Here is a 16816-nt window from a genome sequence, read left to right on the forward strand (position 1 = left end):
GTACAGTGCTCTGCACACAGTAAGCGCTCAATAAATACGACTGATGATGATGATGATGATGAAGGTCACACAGTAGATAAGTGGTGGAGCCAGTACTAAACCCACAAGTTCTTTTAATTCCCAGGCCTGTGTTCTGTCCACTACTCCACGCTGCTGCTAAGTAGTTAACAAGTACCACTGGAAAAAAAAATAAGGTGCCATTAATAAATTATCAACTAGTAATGTGAAACAACGTTTAGATGTTAGGTGCCTCTGGCTAAACAACACCTCAGATTTCTGGGGAAATAGGATCTTTGGTAATATCCCAGAGAATCTGAAGGATCCATGACATCTGCATGAATCTAGGAAGAGTTGATCCCAGATTGGAATGGACCTTTAAGGTGGTGATCTCCGTATGGGAGAGGGACTGTTTCTGATCTGATCAGCGTGGCTCAGTGGAAAGAGCCCGGGCTTTGGAGTTAGAGGTCATGGGTTCAAATTCCGGCTCTGCCAATTGTCAGCTGTGTGACCTTGGGCAAGTCACTTCACTTCTTTGGGCCTCAGTGACCTCATCTGGAAAATGGGGATTAAGACTGTGAGCCTCCCGTGGGACAATCTGATCACCCTGTAACCTCCCCAGTGCTTAGAACGGTGCTTTGCACATAGTAAGTGCTTAATAAATGCTATTATTATTATTATTATCTTGTATTTTCCCCAGCACTTAGAATAATAATAATAATAATGTTGGTATTTGTTAAGCGCTTACTATGTGCAAAGCACTGTTCTAAGCGCTGGGGGGGATACCAGGTAATCAAGGTTGTTTCATGTGGGGCTCACAGTGTTCATCCCCATTTTACAGATGAGGTAACTGAGGCCCAGAGAAGTTAAGTCACTTGCCCAAAGTCACACAGCTGACAGTGGTTGACACACAGTAAGTGCTTAACAAATATTTTTATCATCATCATCCCCACAGGTCATTTTGAACTGGGGCCAATTCCAGATTTTAAATTCAAAGCAAGACCCAGAACTAAAATAGTCACATAAACTTTTTGTTGTTGTTGTTTTAAAATTGGATCTCACATCAGTAAATTGCTGTGCACATGCAGCAGCATCAATTTATTTAGTGTTTAGAAAGTGCAGATGCTCAACTATCTACTGTGTGAGAACACAGTGTACTAGAGGCTTGGAGACATTTTACCTAAAGACTTATCTTTCCGGAACTTGCAATCTAATGATTTTTCTTCTTTTCATATACATTTCCGACTTTCACTTTATTCCCAGTTTTAAGCACCGATTGCCAAATAAAACCCAATCTATTCAGCAGAAGCCACACTATGAGGGAAAAGATTTGAGATGTGTTGTTAGAAGTGTGTTAAGAAGTGAGAAAGCATTGTGTAGACAATTTCTTCAGGAATCTAAGTGAATTCTCTTTTGCTATGGGAATTGACTTCATTTTGCTTTTGGAGCTGTCAACACCTGCACAATTTTAAAATACCACTTAGGGAAACTTTCCTCATCAACACAACACATTTAAGATTCTGAAGAATCTCACATCCAGAAAATCAGAAGCAAAGCTGTGCATAGACCGCAATCAACAAGTGAGGTTTTCAGTGTTACAGTCTAAACTGCACTGTTTGAAAATGCCTTCCTGAGTAAGAATAAAAACCTTTCTTTGGAACTCAGTTTTATCTGCAGATGACAAACTGAATTAACTGCCCACAAAAAAAATTGCCAACGCTAAGGCTGAACTGGCAGAAGGAGATGCTGAAAATAATTCAATGGCCCTTCAACATAAAATGAAATTCTCAGAATTTCTCAGCTGTTATGCAGGCACAGCAATTGTAAGAGGCAGGAAATTCTGTACAGAACAGATCAGCCTCTTCCCCACCTTCTATCCTATCCCATTGAAATTAATGTTCCATAGCTTTGCATATCTAGGAAACATCCAATTTTTCACTAGCTCTGCTTTAAAGGGGCAGATGTTTAAATAATGGGAGGATTCAGGGAAACAAAGGTCAAGTCTACGTCCTAGAGCTGAGTAATAGCCATTCTGGTGATTATGATGTACTGGACCTGTGTCAAGAGACTTGTACTGAATTCCCTGAAGCACTTAACACAGTGCTCTGTACATAGTAAGTACTTAATAAATACCACTTGTCTATTGATGAGAAGTAACTACTATCCTAGTATTTGGGAATCGGAATGCACAAGAGACTTAAGATTGAATGTCCAGAGCATTTTTCTTAAAAACCATTCAGTTCACATCTCCCTACTCCTCAAGAAACGCCTATCTATTTCGGCATTAAAGAGAAACTCCCTACCATCAGCTTTAAAGCACTCAATCGGCTCCCTCCTACCTCCAACCTCCCCTCACTAATCTCCTACTACAGCCCAGCTGCACACTTCACTCCTTGCTCATGGGGCCTCGATCGCTTAGTACAGTGCTCTGCACACAGTAAGTGCTCAATAAACATGATTGAATGAATGATCTCATCTATCTCACCTCTGACACCTTTCAAATGTCCTCCCTCTCGCCTATGAACTCCCTTCCCCTCCACATACGCCAGACCACCATTCTCTACATCTTCAAAGCCTGATTAAGGTCACATCTCCTCCGAGAGGCCTTCTCTGATTAAGCCCTCTTTTCCCCAACTCCCTCTCCCCTCTGCTTTGCCTACGGGATTTAATGATAATGGTATTTGTTAAGTGCTTACTATGTGCAAAGCACTGTTCTAAGTGCTGGGGAGGTTACAAAGTGATCCGGTTGTCCAACGGGGGGCTCACAGTCTCAATCCCCATTTTACAGATGAGGGAACTGAGGCCCAGAGAAGTTAACTGACTTGCCCAAAGTCACACAGCTGACAATTGGTGGAGCCTGGATTTGAACCCATGACCTCTGACTCCAAAGCCCATGCTCTTTCCACTGAGCCACGCTGCTTCTCATCGGTACCACCCTGAACTTCAAAGAAATAAACCCTGATTCCTGGAAAAGAGGGATAACAGGACAGAACAAAACCCAGGAATCAGGAGTTCACTGCCTGTCTTTTAAATGATATTTGCATCCTGTATAAGGTAGAGTCTTTTAGTTTAGTGGGATGTGCCTATTGCCTATTAATACTGAGAGCCCAAATACGCACAGAGTGTTCTAATCAGTCTAAAGGGCACAAAGGAGAATTTTCTGTACCTCCTAAGAGCCTAATTATGTTTGTTGAAGACTGCCTCCATGAATGCCATTTTTAGGATTGAGTATTCACCGTGGAGCTTTAGAGTTAACTGTGAATATAATAATTTGAGAATCTTGGACCTGAGCTAAATCTGAGTCTACTTGCACTAAAACCTCGCGTTTCCGGCCAAGTCTAGTCTTCTCCCTCAGCACGTTTCCCACACAGCTTTCCAACTCAAGTTGTTTGGCAGAAGGACTTGCTAAATCTCTCCCCGGACCCTCTTTTGTTCTAGTAAATTTCTGTGTTGGTGGGAAAAATAGAAAAGACTAATGAAAAAAAAATCTCTAAAGACCCTCCAGTGCAAAAAACTATAATTTAAGGATTAAGGGGTCTAGAGACTAATTACTGACAAAAGGAAAAGTTTTAAAATTGGATGGGCTGAAAATCCAGCCATTTGGCTGCTAATTAGAAAATGTTGCTTTGTAGATCTAGTTCACTTAATGCTTGAGGGTTAAAGTGGAAATTATTTCAACCTATTTTCTTTTAGCACACTCCAAAATGATCTGTGGCATTTACAGCAACATTCTGTTCCCCTAGAGGGGCAGCATGGCCTAGCAGAAAGAATATGGGCCTGCGAGTCAGAAGATCTGAGTTCTAATCCCGCTCTGTCACATGTCTGTTGTGTGACCTTGGATAAATCGCTTCACATCTTTGTGCCTCAGTTTCTTCAACTATAAAATGGGGATTAAATACCTGTTCTCCCTCCTACTTAGTGAACCCCAAGCGGGAAAGGCACTGCGTCCAACCTAAGCCTACCCCAGTGCTTAGAATGGTGTTTGACACCTAGTAAACCCTTAACAAACACCACACAAAAAATCCTCTGTAATAATAATAATGATGGTATTTGTTAAGGGCTTACTATGTGCCAAGCACTGTTCTAAGCGCTGGGTACTGCCTGCCCCTGAAAGACACAATAATTCTGGATTTTTACCTGGTTTAGTCATTTCAGGACAAGGTGCCAAGAAAGGTATAAAGACGGTTCCAAGCGGTAAATATGGCCACACCTGGCTAGCCAGGAAATTTCTTCATGGCTATGGACCAGAATATGTAACAGAGTCCATTTATTATTCGTCAAATATACTAGCCTTTAATAAGGAGGGATTAATGAATAAGGGTCAGGCTGGAGCCAAAGGAAGACTGGCGGTCTTTCAGTCACAAGAAAAGTTAGTGATCTTTTTTCAACCTCGTCTCTTGAGGTGTTTCAGAGACACACAGATTATTACATTGCTCTTGCTCTACTGTGGGCTTGAAAATTCACTACTACTGATACTCTTCAAGGATGACTGGAAAGCCTTCTTTATATATTGTTAACACTGATAATTTTGAAAAAAAATTGTTCTCACCACTGCAAAATGGGAAAGTGTGTTGCTACAGATGCCCTTTGGAATTATAATAGTAGGATCAAATTCATTGTCTAGAATCCTCCAGCTCTCTAGATTTTCTGAATCCAGGGCTATCACAACATCAGCTGGAAAGTTTCAAAGTTTGTGGTTAGTGATCACATGTAAAGGAGAAAAGTTGGTTCTTGATTGTTCAGGGAAAGGGATCCAGCCCTTTGAGTTTTCACACTTCTCCCACCATCTCTTGAGCATTGTTGACCAAAATCTTACCAATCAATTTTGATACTGTTAGGAACTCTGAAAATAAATTTGGGGGAGAGAGGAGGTTAAACATGTGAGTGAAGAAGAAGACTGGAGATTTTGTTGTGGATTCCAATTGCCTAAATAAAATCACTTTCGCCTACTAGAATGGATAGTCAAGTTCACACTATATGTTGGTACAAATGTTCACATCACCGGTAATCAATCAATGCTATTTATTGTGCTTGTATTGTGTTTGCAGAGCACTGCATTAAGCACTTAGGACAGTATGATACAAAAGAGTTGGTGATCACTTTATCTGCCTACAAGGATCTTACACTCTAGAGGGGGAGAGAGTGACCTTAAGGAGATTTTAGTCCATCTTTAAAAGTAATTAACTCCATTAAATTGAATGGCTATGGACATAAGTAATTTTTATGCATGCTTCCTGATAATTTCAGGTCATGACTGGGAAGGTCTGTGATTATCATTTGAATGTAAAGAAAATGAAAACGTGTTTCTTCCACAAGCTTGTGGAAAGATGGAATATAAGCAAGCCAAAATATGAGGTATTTTTCCTCAAAAACACACAAATATTTTCTACTGAAGCATCATTGTCAAATATTGTTTGATTTAAGTTGATGCCTTAGCCAAAGTAGCAGTAGCATCCTACTGCTCCAAACGTAAGAAATGGTAACAATGAGAACAGGTCAACTTCTCAGTTTTCAGGCCTATACTGTTTAGTTGAACTATAGAAAATACTGAGTTAAGGATATCGATCCACTTAATTACAGTATTTATAAAGTGCTATGTACCAAAGACTGCACTAATAGGTCAGGGGACAGCCCCTGTCCCATATGGGACTCACAGTCTGTAGGAGGGAATAGGATTTAATCTCCATTTTCCAGATTCGGAAATTGAAGCACAGAGATGTTAATAATATGATGGCATTTATTAAGCACTTACTATGTGCAAAGCACTGTTCTCAGTGCTGGGGAGGTTACCAGGAGATCAGGTTGTCCCACGGGGGGCTCACAGTCTTAATCCTCATTTTACACTTCTCTGAGGCCCAGAGAAGTGAAGTGACTTGCCCAAAGTCACGTAGCTGACAAGTGGCGGAGGCGGGATTAGAACCCATGACCTCTGACTCCCAAGCCCGGGCTCTTTCTACGGAGCCACGCTGCTTCTCTAAGTGACCTGTCCAACGTCACACAGCAGATAGATTTCAGAGATATATTAGAAGCCAGTTCCACTGAGTTCCAGGCCCATGCAGGCTGTGCTCCTTCTAGGCCTCCGGCTTTCCTTTCCCTCTTTCCAGATTTTCATTCCCTACTAATCCTGGCTTAGCCACTTTCCTGCTATGTGACCCTAAGTAAGTTATTTAACTCCTCTGGGTCTCAGTTCTCTCATCTGTAAAATGGATATTAGAAAACTTTTCTCTCTGCCCTTTAGACTCTAATGTGGGACAGGGACTGCGTCTGATCTGAATGCACTGTATCCACCTCAGCACTTATTACAGTGCTTGATGCACTGTAATAATAATAATAATAATAATAATGTTGGTATTTGTTAAGTGCTTACTATGTGCCAAGCACTGTTCTAAGAACTGGGGTAGGTACAAGATAATCAGGTTATCCCACATGGGGCTCACAATCTTAAACCCCATTTTACAGATGAGGGAACTGGGCCTCAGAGACGTTAAGCGACTTGCCCAAGGTCACACAGCTGACAAGTGGCAGAGCCGGGACTAGAACCCACGACCTCTGGCTCCCCAGCCCGTGCTCTTTCCACTGAGCCACGCTGCTGTAACAAATAACTAACAAACAAGTACCATAATTTTTTATAAAATGAGCGACATGTTCTTAAATCTAAAGTGGAGAATAGTATCAGGAGCATAGAAGGGAGTCTGATAACACCTGTGAGCCCGTTGTTGGGTAGGTACCGTCTCTATATGTTGCCGACTTGAACTTCCCAAGCGCTTAGTACAGTGCTCTGCACACAGTAAGCGCTTAATTCATTCATGCATTCAATCGTATTTATTGAACGCTTACCGTGTGCAGAGCACTGGACTGAGCACTTGGGAAGTACAAGTCGGCAACATATAGAGATGGTCCCTACCCAACAGCGGGCTCACAGTCTAGAAGAGGGAGAAGGACAACAAAACAAAACATGGAGACAGGTGTCAAAATAATCAGAACAAATAGAATTAAAGCTATATGCACATCATTAACAAAATAAATAGAATAGTAAATATGGACAAGGAAAATAAATCTGTAAAATATATACAAGTGCTGTGGGGAGGGGAAGGAGGTAGGGTGGGGGGATGGGGAGGAGGAGAGGAAAAAGGGAGCTCGGTCTGGGAAGGCCTCCTGGAGGAGGTGAGCTCTCAGTAAAGGGCTTTGAAGGGAGGAAGAGAGCTGGCTTGGCGGATGTGTGGAGGGAGGGCATTCCAGGCCAGGGAAGGACGTGGGCCGGGGGTTGACGGCGGGACAGGCGAGAATGAGGTACAGTGAGGATGAGGTACACGATTGAACGAATGAATGAATTAGAAGAGGCAAGGAGTTATTTCCCATTGATTACAGGAGGGCCAGGATTCAATAGGATATCTTGGATGAAGAAAATACAGGGTATGTATCTTTCAACATGTTGCAAAAGAAAATAATTTAGCATGCCGGAGGAAAGAAGAGCAAAGTTCAAGGGGCAAGGTTTGTCCTCTCCCATTAAATTGTAGGCTGCTTAAGAACAGGACTCACCTTTGCTGTGCTTCTACTTTTAATATCTGTTCCTTAGCACTTAGTACAGTGTTCTTCACACAGGTAGAGGAGCAGCATGGCCTAGTGGATAGAGCACCTAGGAGTGAGATGGACCTGGGTTCTAATTCCAGCTCTGTCACTTGTCTGATGATGATAATTTACTAAGCGCTTACTATGTGCAAAGCGCTGTTCTAAGCGCTAGGGAGGTTACAAGGTGATCAGGTTGTCCCATGGCGGGGCTCACAGCCTTACTCCCCATTTTACAGATGAGGGAACTGAGGAACAGAGAAGTGAAGTGACTTGCCCAAAGTCACACAGCTGACAAGTGGCAGCGTGGCTCAGTGGAAAGAGCCCGGGCTTTGGAGTCACAGGTCATGGGTTCAAAGCCCAGCTCTGTCAATTGTCAGCTGTGTGACTTTGGGCAAGTCACTTAACTTCTCTGGGCCTCAGTTACCTCATATGTAAAATGGGGATTAAGGTTGGGAGCCCCCCGTGGGACAACCTGATCACTTTGTAACCTCTCCAGCGCTTAGAACAGTGCTTTGCACATAGTAAGCGCTTAACAAATGCTGTTATTATTATTATTATTATTATTATTATTATTGAGTGGCAGAGCCAAGATTTGAACCCATGACCTCTGACTCCAAAGCCCAGGCTCTTTCCACTGAGCCACGCTGCTTGTCTGTCTCTGTCTCTGCTTGTCTGTCATGTGACCTTGGGCAAGTCACTTCACTTCTCTGTGCCTCAGTTACCTCTTCTGTATAATGAGGTTTAAGACTGTGAGCCCCATGTGGGACAACCTGACAAAAACTTAGAACAGCGCTTGACACAAAATAAGCACTTAAATATCATTCTCCTCCTCCTCCTTCTTCTTTGACTCTTTCTTCTTCTTCTTATGTTGGGTTCAGGAAATACTGATGAATAAATAATGAGTGACTGAGATACTCTTTGGAATAGTGAAGCTGTTGGTTTAGCTCATGCTAACCTGAAACCCAATGGCAGTGGACGCAATTATCCAGAGTTAGGCATAATGATGATAGAGTGTAGGTCCATATTTAGGATCTGGGATACAAAATGTTGGAAAACTGAGCATTAATTTTTTGAGTGGAGAGTAACACCCCTGGAGCAACTCTTCTGAAAAATAATTTTGGTGGCAGAGTTAGGAGACAATGGAGAGGGCCAGAGGGGACCTGTGGGGAAGGTAAGGTGTTATAAAGAGGTTGATTTCTGTAATCTTTCTCAGTTTAATTAGGGTGTTCAACATTACCCTAAAGAGTATTCCACATCCTTTACCTCTGGATATGACATTATCATCTAATAACTGAGTTTCTATGGCATTTTCTTCACTTTGCTTATTACAGAGGAATGGTTCTTTAAAACGTATTCAAGAAAAATAATTAAAAAAATAAAATGGCATTACATATTTTACTTTGCTCAAATGTGTCACAGTGGTATGCCACTTCAGGAGTCCTGCTGTTCCTTACTTGTAGTGCAGTAATTGTCTTTAACATAAAAAATGGGACATGCTAATTTAAATACTTGGTTTCAAATTGATATGATTTAAAGGAGGTGACGGATATTTAACCCCAGAAATCAAGGCTTATACTGGAAATAGAACTGATCTTTAATTTTAGTGGTAATGTGGAAAAATGCTATATTTCTCTGATGTGGATGTGCCCACAAAATAGACTATTACTAATATAGGGCAGAATACAGGAAATGTCCATTAATGAATATAATTACACGCACAAAAGGTCTACATTACTTATTCAAAGTGTAGCTTGGCAATGGAAAATTCACTTACTAAAGGCAATGTAAGGTCATTTGAAAGATGAAAATCCAGCTATTTAAAATTTTCCTTTCTCTTAACAATATTCATAAGACCAGTAAGTTAACCATTAAGTTCCTAATAAAGGAGCAGTGGATACAATCACATAATGTTGTATTACAACGCACATGACCCTCAGATCTCTCCACATTTGTACAGTGCTCTGCACACAGTAAGCACTGAATAAATACTATTAAATGAATTAGAATTTCCAAGGTATATATCTCTCCTAGTGATGTCACTATGAAATTTTTTAAAGATGCTAAAAGTCTATATTAATAATAATAATTTTACAATATATCTTGAAAGTGAAATTAAAGTACCCTGTCCATTAGAACTGCAGGCGTATTTCTATGATCCAAAGGTCAGTTTCTCTGGCAACTATTAGTTCCACAGGCTCAACAGTGATGTTCACTTTTCATAAATCTCTGGGGCAGAGCTAATAATATGCTGGCGGTAACCATTCAGCAACTAATAAATAGCTGGAGAGTAAAATGTACTAACAACAGCCCTATATTTCTGACTATAATTATTTTAGTCCAAAGGGAAACAAAACTATTAAACAACTGCAACCATTTAGTCCATTTTCTGTTTTCAAGCAACATAATTTCCAAGTTGCAGTCGTATAATATTCTTAATTAGTCTTGCCTGGCTTGAGCCCTTATTGCCAGCAACTGTACTGCAATCTCTGAGTTTGAAATACATGAAAATTACTTAAATTCATTATAATGAAACAGAGGAAAGAAATATTAAGACTACAGAATCAAGCACTCTTCCATTTGAATCAATACAAGCTCCCTGTGACTGTTAGACCATAGAATGTGGTCCATTGATTGCTAATGTTCAGAAAAGATTTACTTATTTTCCAAGTGACCCCATGGAGGTCCAAAGAGCTCTGTGCAAGTAGGAAGGATGATATATCGCACTGCCCCCTGCTATTATTGTAACGTTCAGGAATAATGCTATGAAGACTGGGCGCCACAGTTACTAAAACATTTCTGAGCATGGTTAATAATTAATAATAATGGGACTTATTAAGCACTTCCTATGTGTCCAGTACTGTTCCAAGTGCTGGCGGAGACACAAATTAATCAGATTGGATTGGCTTGTCCAACACATGGGGATCACAGTCTAAGTAGGAGGGAGTAGGATTTAATCCCCATTTTACATAGCAGGTAACTGAGGCATGGACAAGTAAAGTGACTTGCCCAAGGTCACAGAGCAGACGTGGCAGAGCCAGGATTGGAACCCAGGTCCTCTGACTCCCAAGCTTGTGCTCTTTCCACTAGACCACACTACTTCATGGTTAACATTGGCAAATAATGCTGCTTGGTTCATGACTTTTCAGATACCGGCCACTCTAGGGACATAGTCAGGAAAACAACCCAACCAGCACTCTGACAGTCGCCAATACCTTCCAGTATTTTCCCAGACACAAAATTCACAAATTCTACTCAAAAGCAGAAACAGTCTCACTAATTAATGAGCAAGCTGCCCTCTGATGCAATAAAAATCCCAGATACATCAATGATTACATATTTATGATCTGTTTTTGAGTGGGGACTACAAAGCCAAGTCACCCCTACTAAAAAAATTCCCAAATAACCAGTGGTTAATTGGAATTGTTCCCCAACTTAGAGTGGTAGAAATTTTGAGTGGGGACTACAAAGCCAAGTCACCCACATTAAAAAAATCCCCAAATAATCAGTGGTTAATTGGAATTGTTCCCCAACTTAGAGTGGTAGAAATTTACAGAGCAACCTGACAGCTCATGATTGGAGAGATCATGATATGATCCATAGCAAAAGGTTAAAGAAAGCAGTGACACTATTTAGGATACAGAAGGATAATGTGTCTTCTGTGTGACCTTGGACAAGTCACCTAGCTTATCTGTGCTTCTGTTACCTCATATGTAAAATGGGGATTAAATCTTTGAGCTGCATGTGCCAAATTTTCTGCCTCTAACTTGATTATATGGTATTTACCCTAGCATTTAGTACAATGCCTGGCAGATAGTAAGCACTTTACAAATTCATAAAAAAGAAGAGCTACTAACCAGCCTTTTTCGATCCAATGTCAAATTCCCACCTGTTCATTCATTCATTCAATTGTATTTATTGAGCGCTTACTATGTGCAGAACACTGTACTAAGCCCTTGGGAAGTACAAGTTGGCAACATAAAGAGATGGTCCCTACCCAACAGCGGGCTCACAGTCTAGAAGGGGGAGACAGACAACAAAACAAAACATATTAACAAAATAAAATAAATAGTATAAATAAGAATAAATAAATAGAGTAATAAATATGTACAAATATACATTTTCTCCAAGGGCTTAGTACACTGCTCTTAACAGGTAAGCACTTAGAAGCAGTGAGGCTCAGTGGAAAGAGCACGGGCTTTGGAGTCAGAGGTTATGGGTTCAAATCCCGGCTCCACCAACTGTCAGCTGTGGACTTTGGGCAAGTCACTTAATTTCTCTTTGCCTCAGTTACCTCATCTGTAAAATGGGGATTAAAACTGTGAGCTCCCCGTGGGACAACCTGATCACCTTGTAACCTCCCCAGCGCTTAGAACAGTGCTTTGCACATAGTAAGCACTTAAATACCATCATTTTTATTATTATTACTACTTACAGATTGAAAATGCGTTTACAGTCGGTTTAATGGACCTGGGTGGTGGGTTAAAATAATGCACGGAAATGTACCTGTAGGCATGCTGGAGCTCTACCCTGAGGTTTATTCACATCCACAGCTACGAGTTGCCATCCTCCAGCAGCATCTTCATGGAACATCTTCAAAGGAAGAACATGTATGGGTCAAAAACGCTTAGGCATTCGTATTAATTCAAATTCTAATCACTGTTACGGGTAAGGTACAACACAACAGCACAACAGCATCCACGCCTGTTTTAGAAAGAAATTGTTTTGCCTGTCTCTCAGAATCCCACACCTAGCAGAGCCCCAAATTCCTTTTGTATCACGATGCACGTTACTGTTAAACCTATTTACAACCCACAGCAGAGATTATTCTTTCAGATGGAAAGTTTATCTTGTCAAAAATTGTTGCATGTATAATATTTGCCCACTCAAAGATTTTCATTTATCATCTTTTCGAAAATATTACATTCTGATAACCGGGGGGTACTTTAAGTCAGTACGAGGAGTAATTGTACTGTTTCTACCCGGGGACTGGCATTTAAAGCACATAAATATTTCTTCTGCTGCACACACTTATGTCTTTGTGTTCGGCTGACCCTATTAGCAAGGGAGAAACATGTGAGCACACAGGATTTCAGTAACTCTATGTCTCCTGGTGGTGGAAACTTCTGGGAGATCATCTGAAGCCTCGTCTACAAATACCTTAGCTTTATGTTCTCCTCTTGAAGTATGAATAGCTGAATTCACAGACTATGGGCTCAGCACATGGAAAATCCTGTGTTCAGGCTCAAAGCAGCTACAGTGGCTACATAATACAGCCCTACAGGTGTCCAAGAATGTCAAAAATGTACCTCCAACAGCCTTGGAATCACTTTCAGACTAAAAAGTTGTACTTAGAGAAATTAAGGTTATCCTCTTCCTCAACAATTGTTTCTCTGCAAACAGAAAAGTTGAATGAAAGGAGACTTTCTCTCTACAAAGTCACTAACCAAAAATAGCTGGATGTTTCCCTAAAAGGACAAAATGCTTGAGTCAGTGGCTGAAAACACAGTGTTGATATTTCAAGAGTTTTCTTATCACAGCACATACGGTCTCTGGGACACACAGTGTTGTTGAAAAGTAGCTGTCTATTTTTCTTTGTTAATTAGGGACAGATCTCATAAATCAACTTAATTTTCAGTAAAAACAAGGTCACTTTCTTGTACGAAATATAGTGAAGAAAATGTAAATATTTTCCTTGCCTAAACACTGAAAAACTATACTACCCCGAATGCTTTGGACTGAGGCAAGTTCAGATGCTCGCGTGTCCTGGGTAGCTGAGTTTCCTACACTGTGGCCACAGATATCTCAAAGATCCTCCAGGTTGGGTGACTAATCCACGTGTCAACTCCAGGTGAGGTCACTGAAATTACCTTGGGGTTTCAGTCATCTGAGTTGGAGAGCACCTGAAATATCAGCTGTGCCAAAATCTGAAGCAGCAGGTGCAAGGATAGAAACTGGACTGTAAGCCCGGTGTGGGCAGGGATTGCCTCTATTGCTGAATTGTACTTTCCAAGTGCTTAGTACAGTGCTCTGCACACTGTAAGTACGCAGTAAATACGACTGAATGAACGAAGGAATACCAAAGGATCGGGCTGCCCTAACATTGAGGATCCCTTAACAGCAGGTACTTCTTGGAACAGACACAATCAAATCAGGCTCTGAATGGGGCACTTCATTTCCTTAGTGGGTTTTTAAATTTTTTTTAAAGTGTACTGTTGTATTGTACGCTCCCAAGTGCTTAGTGCAGTGCTCTGCACACAGAAAGCACTCAATAAATATGACTGAGAAGCAGCGTGGCTCAATGGAAAGAGCCCGGGCTTTGGAGTCAGAGGTCACGGGTTCAAATCCCAGTTCCGCCAATTGTCAGCTGTGTGCCTTTGGGCAAGTCACTTAACTTCTCTGTGCCTCAGTTACCTCATCTGTAAAATGGGAATTAAGACTGTGAGCCCCCCCATGGGACAACCTAATCACCTTGTAACCCTCCCCAGCGCTTAGAACAGTGCTTTGCACATAGTAAGCGCTTAATAAATGCCATCGTTATTATTATTATTATTACTGCAACATTATCCTATGTCCTATAGGACTGGAGGGCTAATTTTCCTATACATTAGGTCTCTAGGCCATGTGATTCTCTCTGTCAGCACCCTGAAATGAGGGGGCAACTCCAGAGCTTCTGCAGCCCATAGATCCTTTCCTGGAAGTTCAGGTTCGGATCCAAGTGGTCTGGAAGAGCTGCAGGCATGCAGGAATTACTATCCTTAAAATATTCTAGTTTTGATCTGGAACTGACTCAATCATATGGAAAAATCAATGAGGCCTAATTGGAAAGAGGAGAGGTGAGGATGGAATTAGAAAGGAATGTGAAGAAGATTGAATTCCCAGGCCCACCAGTTATTCATTTTATCCCACAGAAATTCCAGTCTGAGGGAGTTTCCCAAGGGATACAGAGTCAAAACCTGGACATTTAGTATAGACAGAGATTTGCCAAAGGATTCAGGAATCCTCTGGATAATTTGCAATTTTAGAAATGAATGCTTCCTCAATGGGACGAGACATTGCTTATGGGGACAGTCATTTGTAACATAATTAAACTACTAGAGGAAATGGACAAATAATGGCGAAACTCAGTTGTCCAACCAATCCTCAATATTCTACATCATTAAGTGAGGAAAAGTTTTATCTTTTTAAAGAAATGTGTGCTTTCATTTGGCAAAGCCTGGTTTGATTTCCTTAGTGAATTAGGGTATTTGGGGACTCCATCTGCCTTAAGTGAAATTCTGATTTATTGCTTCATATTCTGTTGCTATGACCACTTGTTCAATGCTGGCTTTGCATTATGCTTCATAGTCTGCAGTTCTTCCTAGTAACTGAATTAATTCAATAGCTCAAATATTCTTCTCACGTATGGTCTCAACTGGTGACCAAGTTGCTTTGGATGACTTTTACCATTATCTTGAGCATGTAGTATTTCTCAGGTTTTTGAGGTGCTTTTCCTCAATAAAGATATTCTTTCTACTTGTTCCATCCTTTTCTATTTCTCTCTAATATTACATATTCACCCAGAAGTCATCTTGTAAATGGCAGGGCTTCAGATATGTGCTTTTCAGGGGCGACAGGAAGGAAAACAACATAGGGCGTATTAAATTTAGGCTAAGTTCTCTCTGGTCAGTGTGTTTCTCCTCTTTTTCTTTGAATAATATGTAATATGGGGCTGCAGTGGCAAACCCAGAAGTCTGCTATTAATGATGATGGCATTTGTTAAGCGCTTACTATGTGCAAAGCACTGTTCTAAGTGCTGGGGGGGGATACAACGTGATCAAGTTGTCCCACGTGGGGCTTACAGTCTTAATCCCCATTTTTACAGATGAGGGAACTGAGGCTCAGAGAAGTTAAGTGTCTTGCCCAAGGTCACACAGCAGACTTGTGGTGGAGCAGGGATTCGAACCCACGACCTCTGACTCCAAAGCCCGTGCTCTTTCCACTGAGCCATGCTGCTTCTCTGCTATCAATAGCAGCCACGCTGCTATTAATCCTTCTTTTAATCCCAAAGTCTGCAGCCCTGATTCCCGTACCAGATGTTCTATGCTAAAAACAACTAAGGTGGGATCTAGGCGATGACCAGATTCATTCAATTGTATTTATTGAGCACTTACTGTGTGCAAAGTACTGAACTAAGCGCTTGGGAAGTACAAGTTGGCAACATATAGAGACGGTCCCTACCCAACCACGGGCTCACAGTCTAGAAGGGGGAGACAGACAAAACAAAACATGAGGACAGGTGTCAAGTCATCAGAATAAACAGAAGCAAAGCTAGATGCACATCATTAACCAAATAAATAGAATAGTAAATATGTACAAGTAAAATAAATAAATCTTCTGGAGTACATTGGTACAGTTCTGAATTGGCCCAGCATCACTCTACGACAGGTTGGAAATCCTGGAGTCAGAGTGAATGGACCGAGAATCTCCACAATAGCTCTGGAGGAGGTCCTCCCTCTAAAGCCATGAGGTGAGATATGCATAAAGATTTGTATCAGTCTGGCGCGTGTCTCACAGTTCTCAGCTTTGCCTAAAGGCATGGCATAACATGGCAAAAAGGGGTGTCTCTAGCTGTAAGCTCCCTTGAGACTGAAAGCTCACTGTGGGCAGACACCATGGCTGCTGACTCTGTTGTAATGCAATCTCCCTAGCACTTAATACAGTGCTTTGCAAACATTAAGTGCTCAATAAATAGCACTGATTGATTGAATAAATACCATTGATGATGATGATCTGTTGCATATTGATGTTACTCTATTTTACTTGTACATATTTATTCTATTTATTTTATTTTGTTAATATGTTTTATTTTGTTGTCTGTCTCCCCCTTCCAGACTGTGAGCCTGCTGTTGGGTAGGGACTGTCTCTATATGTTGCCAACTTGTACTTCCCAAGAGCTTGGTACAGTGCTCTGCACACAGTAAGCACTCAATAAATATGATTGAATGAATGAATGAATATCCCTATGGAAAACAATTGGAGAGATATGGCTATAGATTCATCACCTGGCTTCTTGGTAGTCTCTGGGTCATTAGAAAAAAGAAACAATTCTAGTGCTGCTTGTTCATAATGATTCTTTAGTGGTTGCTGGACAGAGATTTGATTGGGAATTTCTGGTTTACTATTTCTAAAGGTTCAAGGGATCTTCATAAGTACCGACAGACTTCCGCTGAGAGTGGCAGACTATGGCAATGAGAATTACAGCTATTTACTG

At 41.1% G+C, this 16816-nt stretch overlaps 1 protein-coding gene across 1 annotated transcript in view; it reads right to left on the bottom strand.

The window, feature by feature from the left end:
- The window catches only part of NALCN (sodium leak channel, non-selective), a 222614-nt gene that overhangs the window by 130156 nt on the left and 75642 nt on the right, over positions 1–16816 (bottom strand). Inside the window, exon 10 of the mRNA XM_038759721.1 lies at positions 12070–12156. Within this exon, the coding sequence (XP_038615649.1) occupies positions 12070–12156 (87 nt within the window). The remainder of the gene's footprint in view (positions 1–12069; positions 12157–16816) is intronic.

Source organism: Tachyglossus aculeatus, chromosome 17, assembly GCF_015852505.1.
Source record: "Tachyglossus aculeatus isolate mTacAcu1 chromosome 17, mTacAcu1.pri, whole genome shotgun sequence".
Lineage (NCBI taxonomy): Eukaryota > Metazoa > Chordata > Mammalia > Monotremata > Tachyglossidae > Tachyglossus > Tachyglossus aculeatus.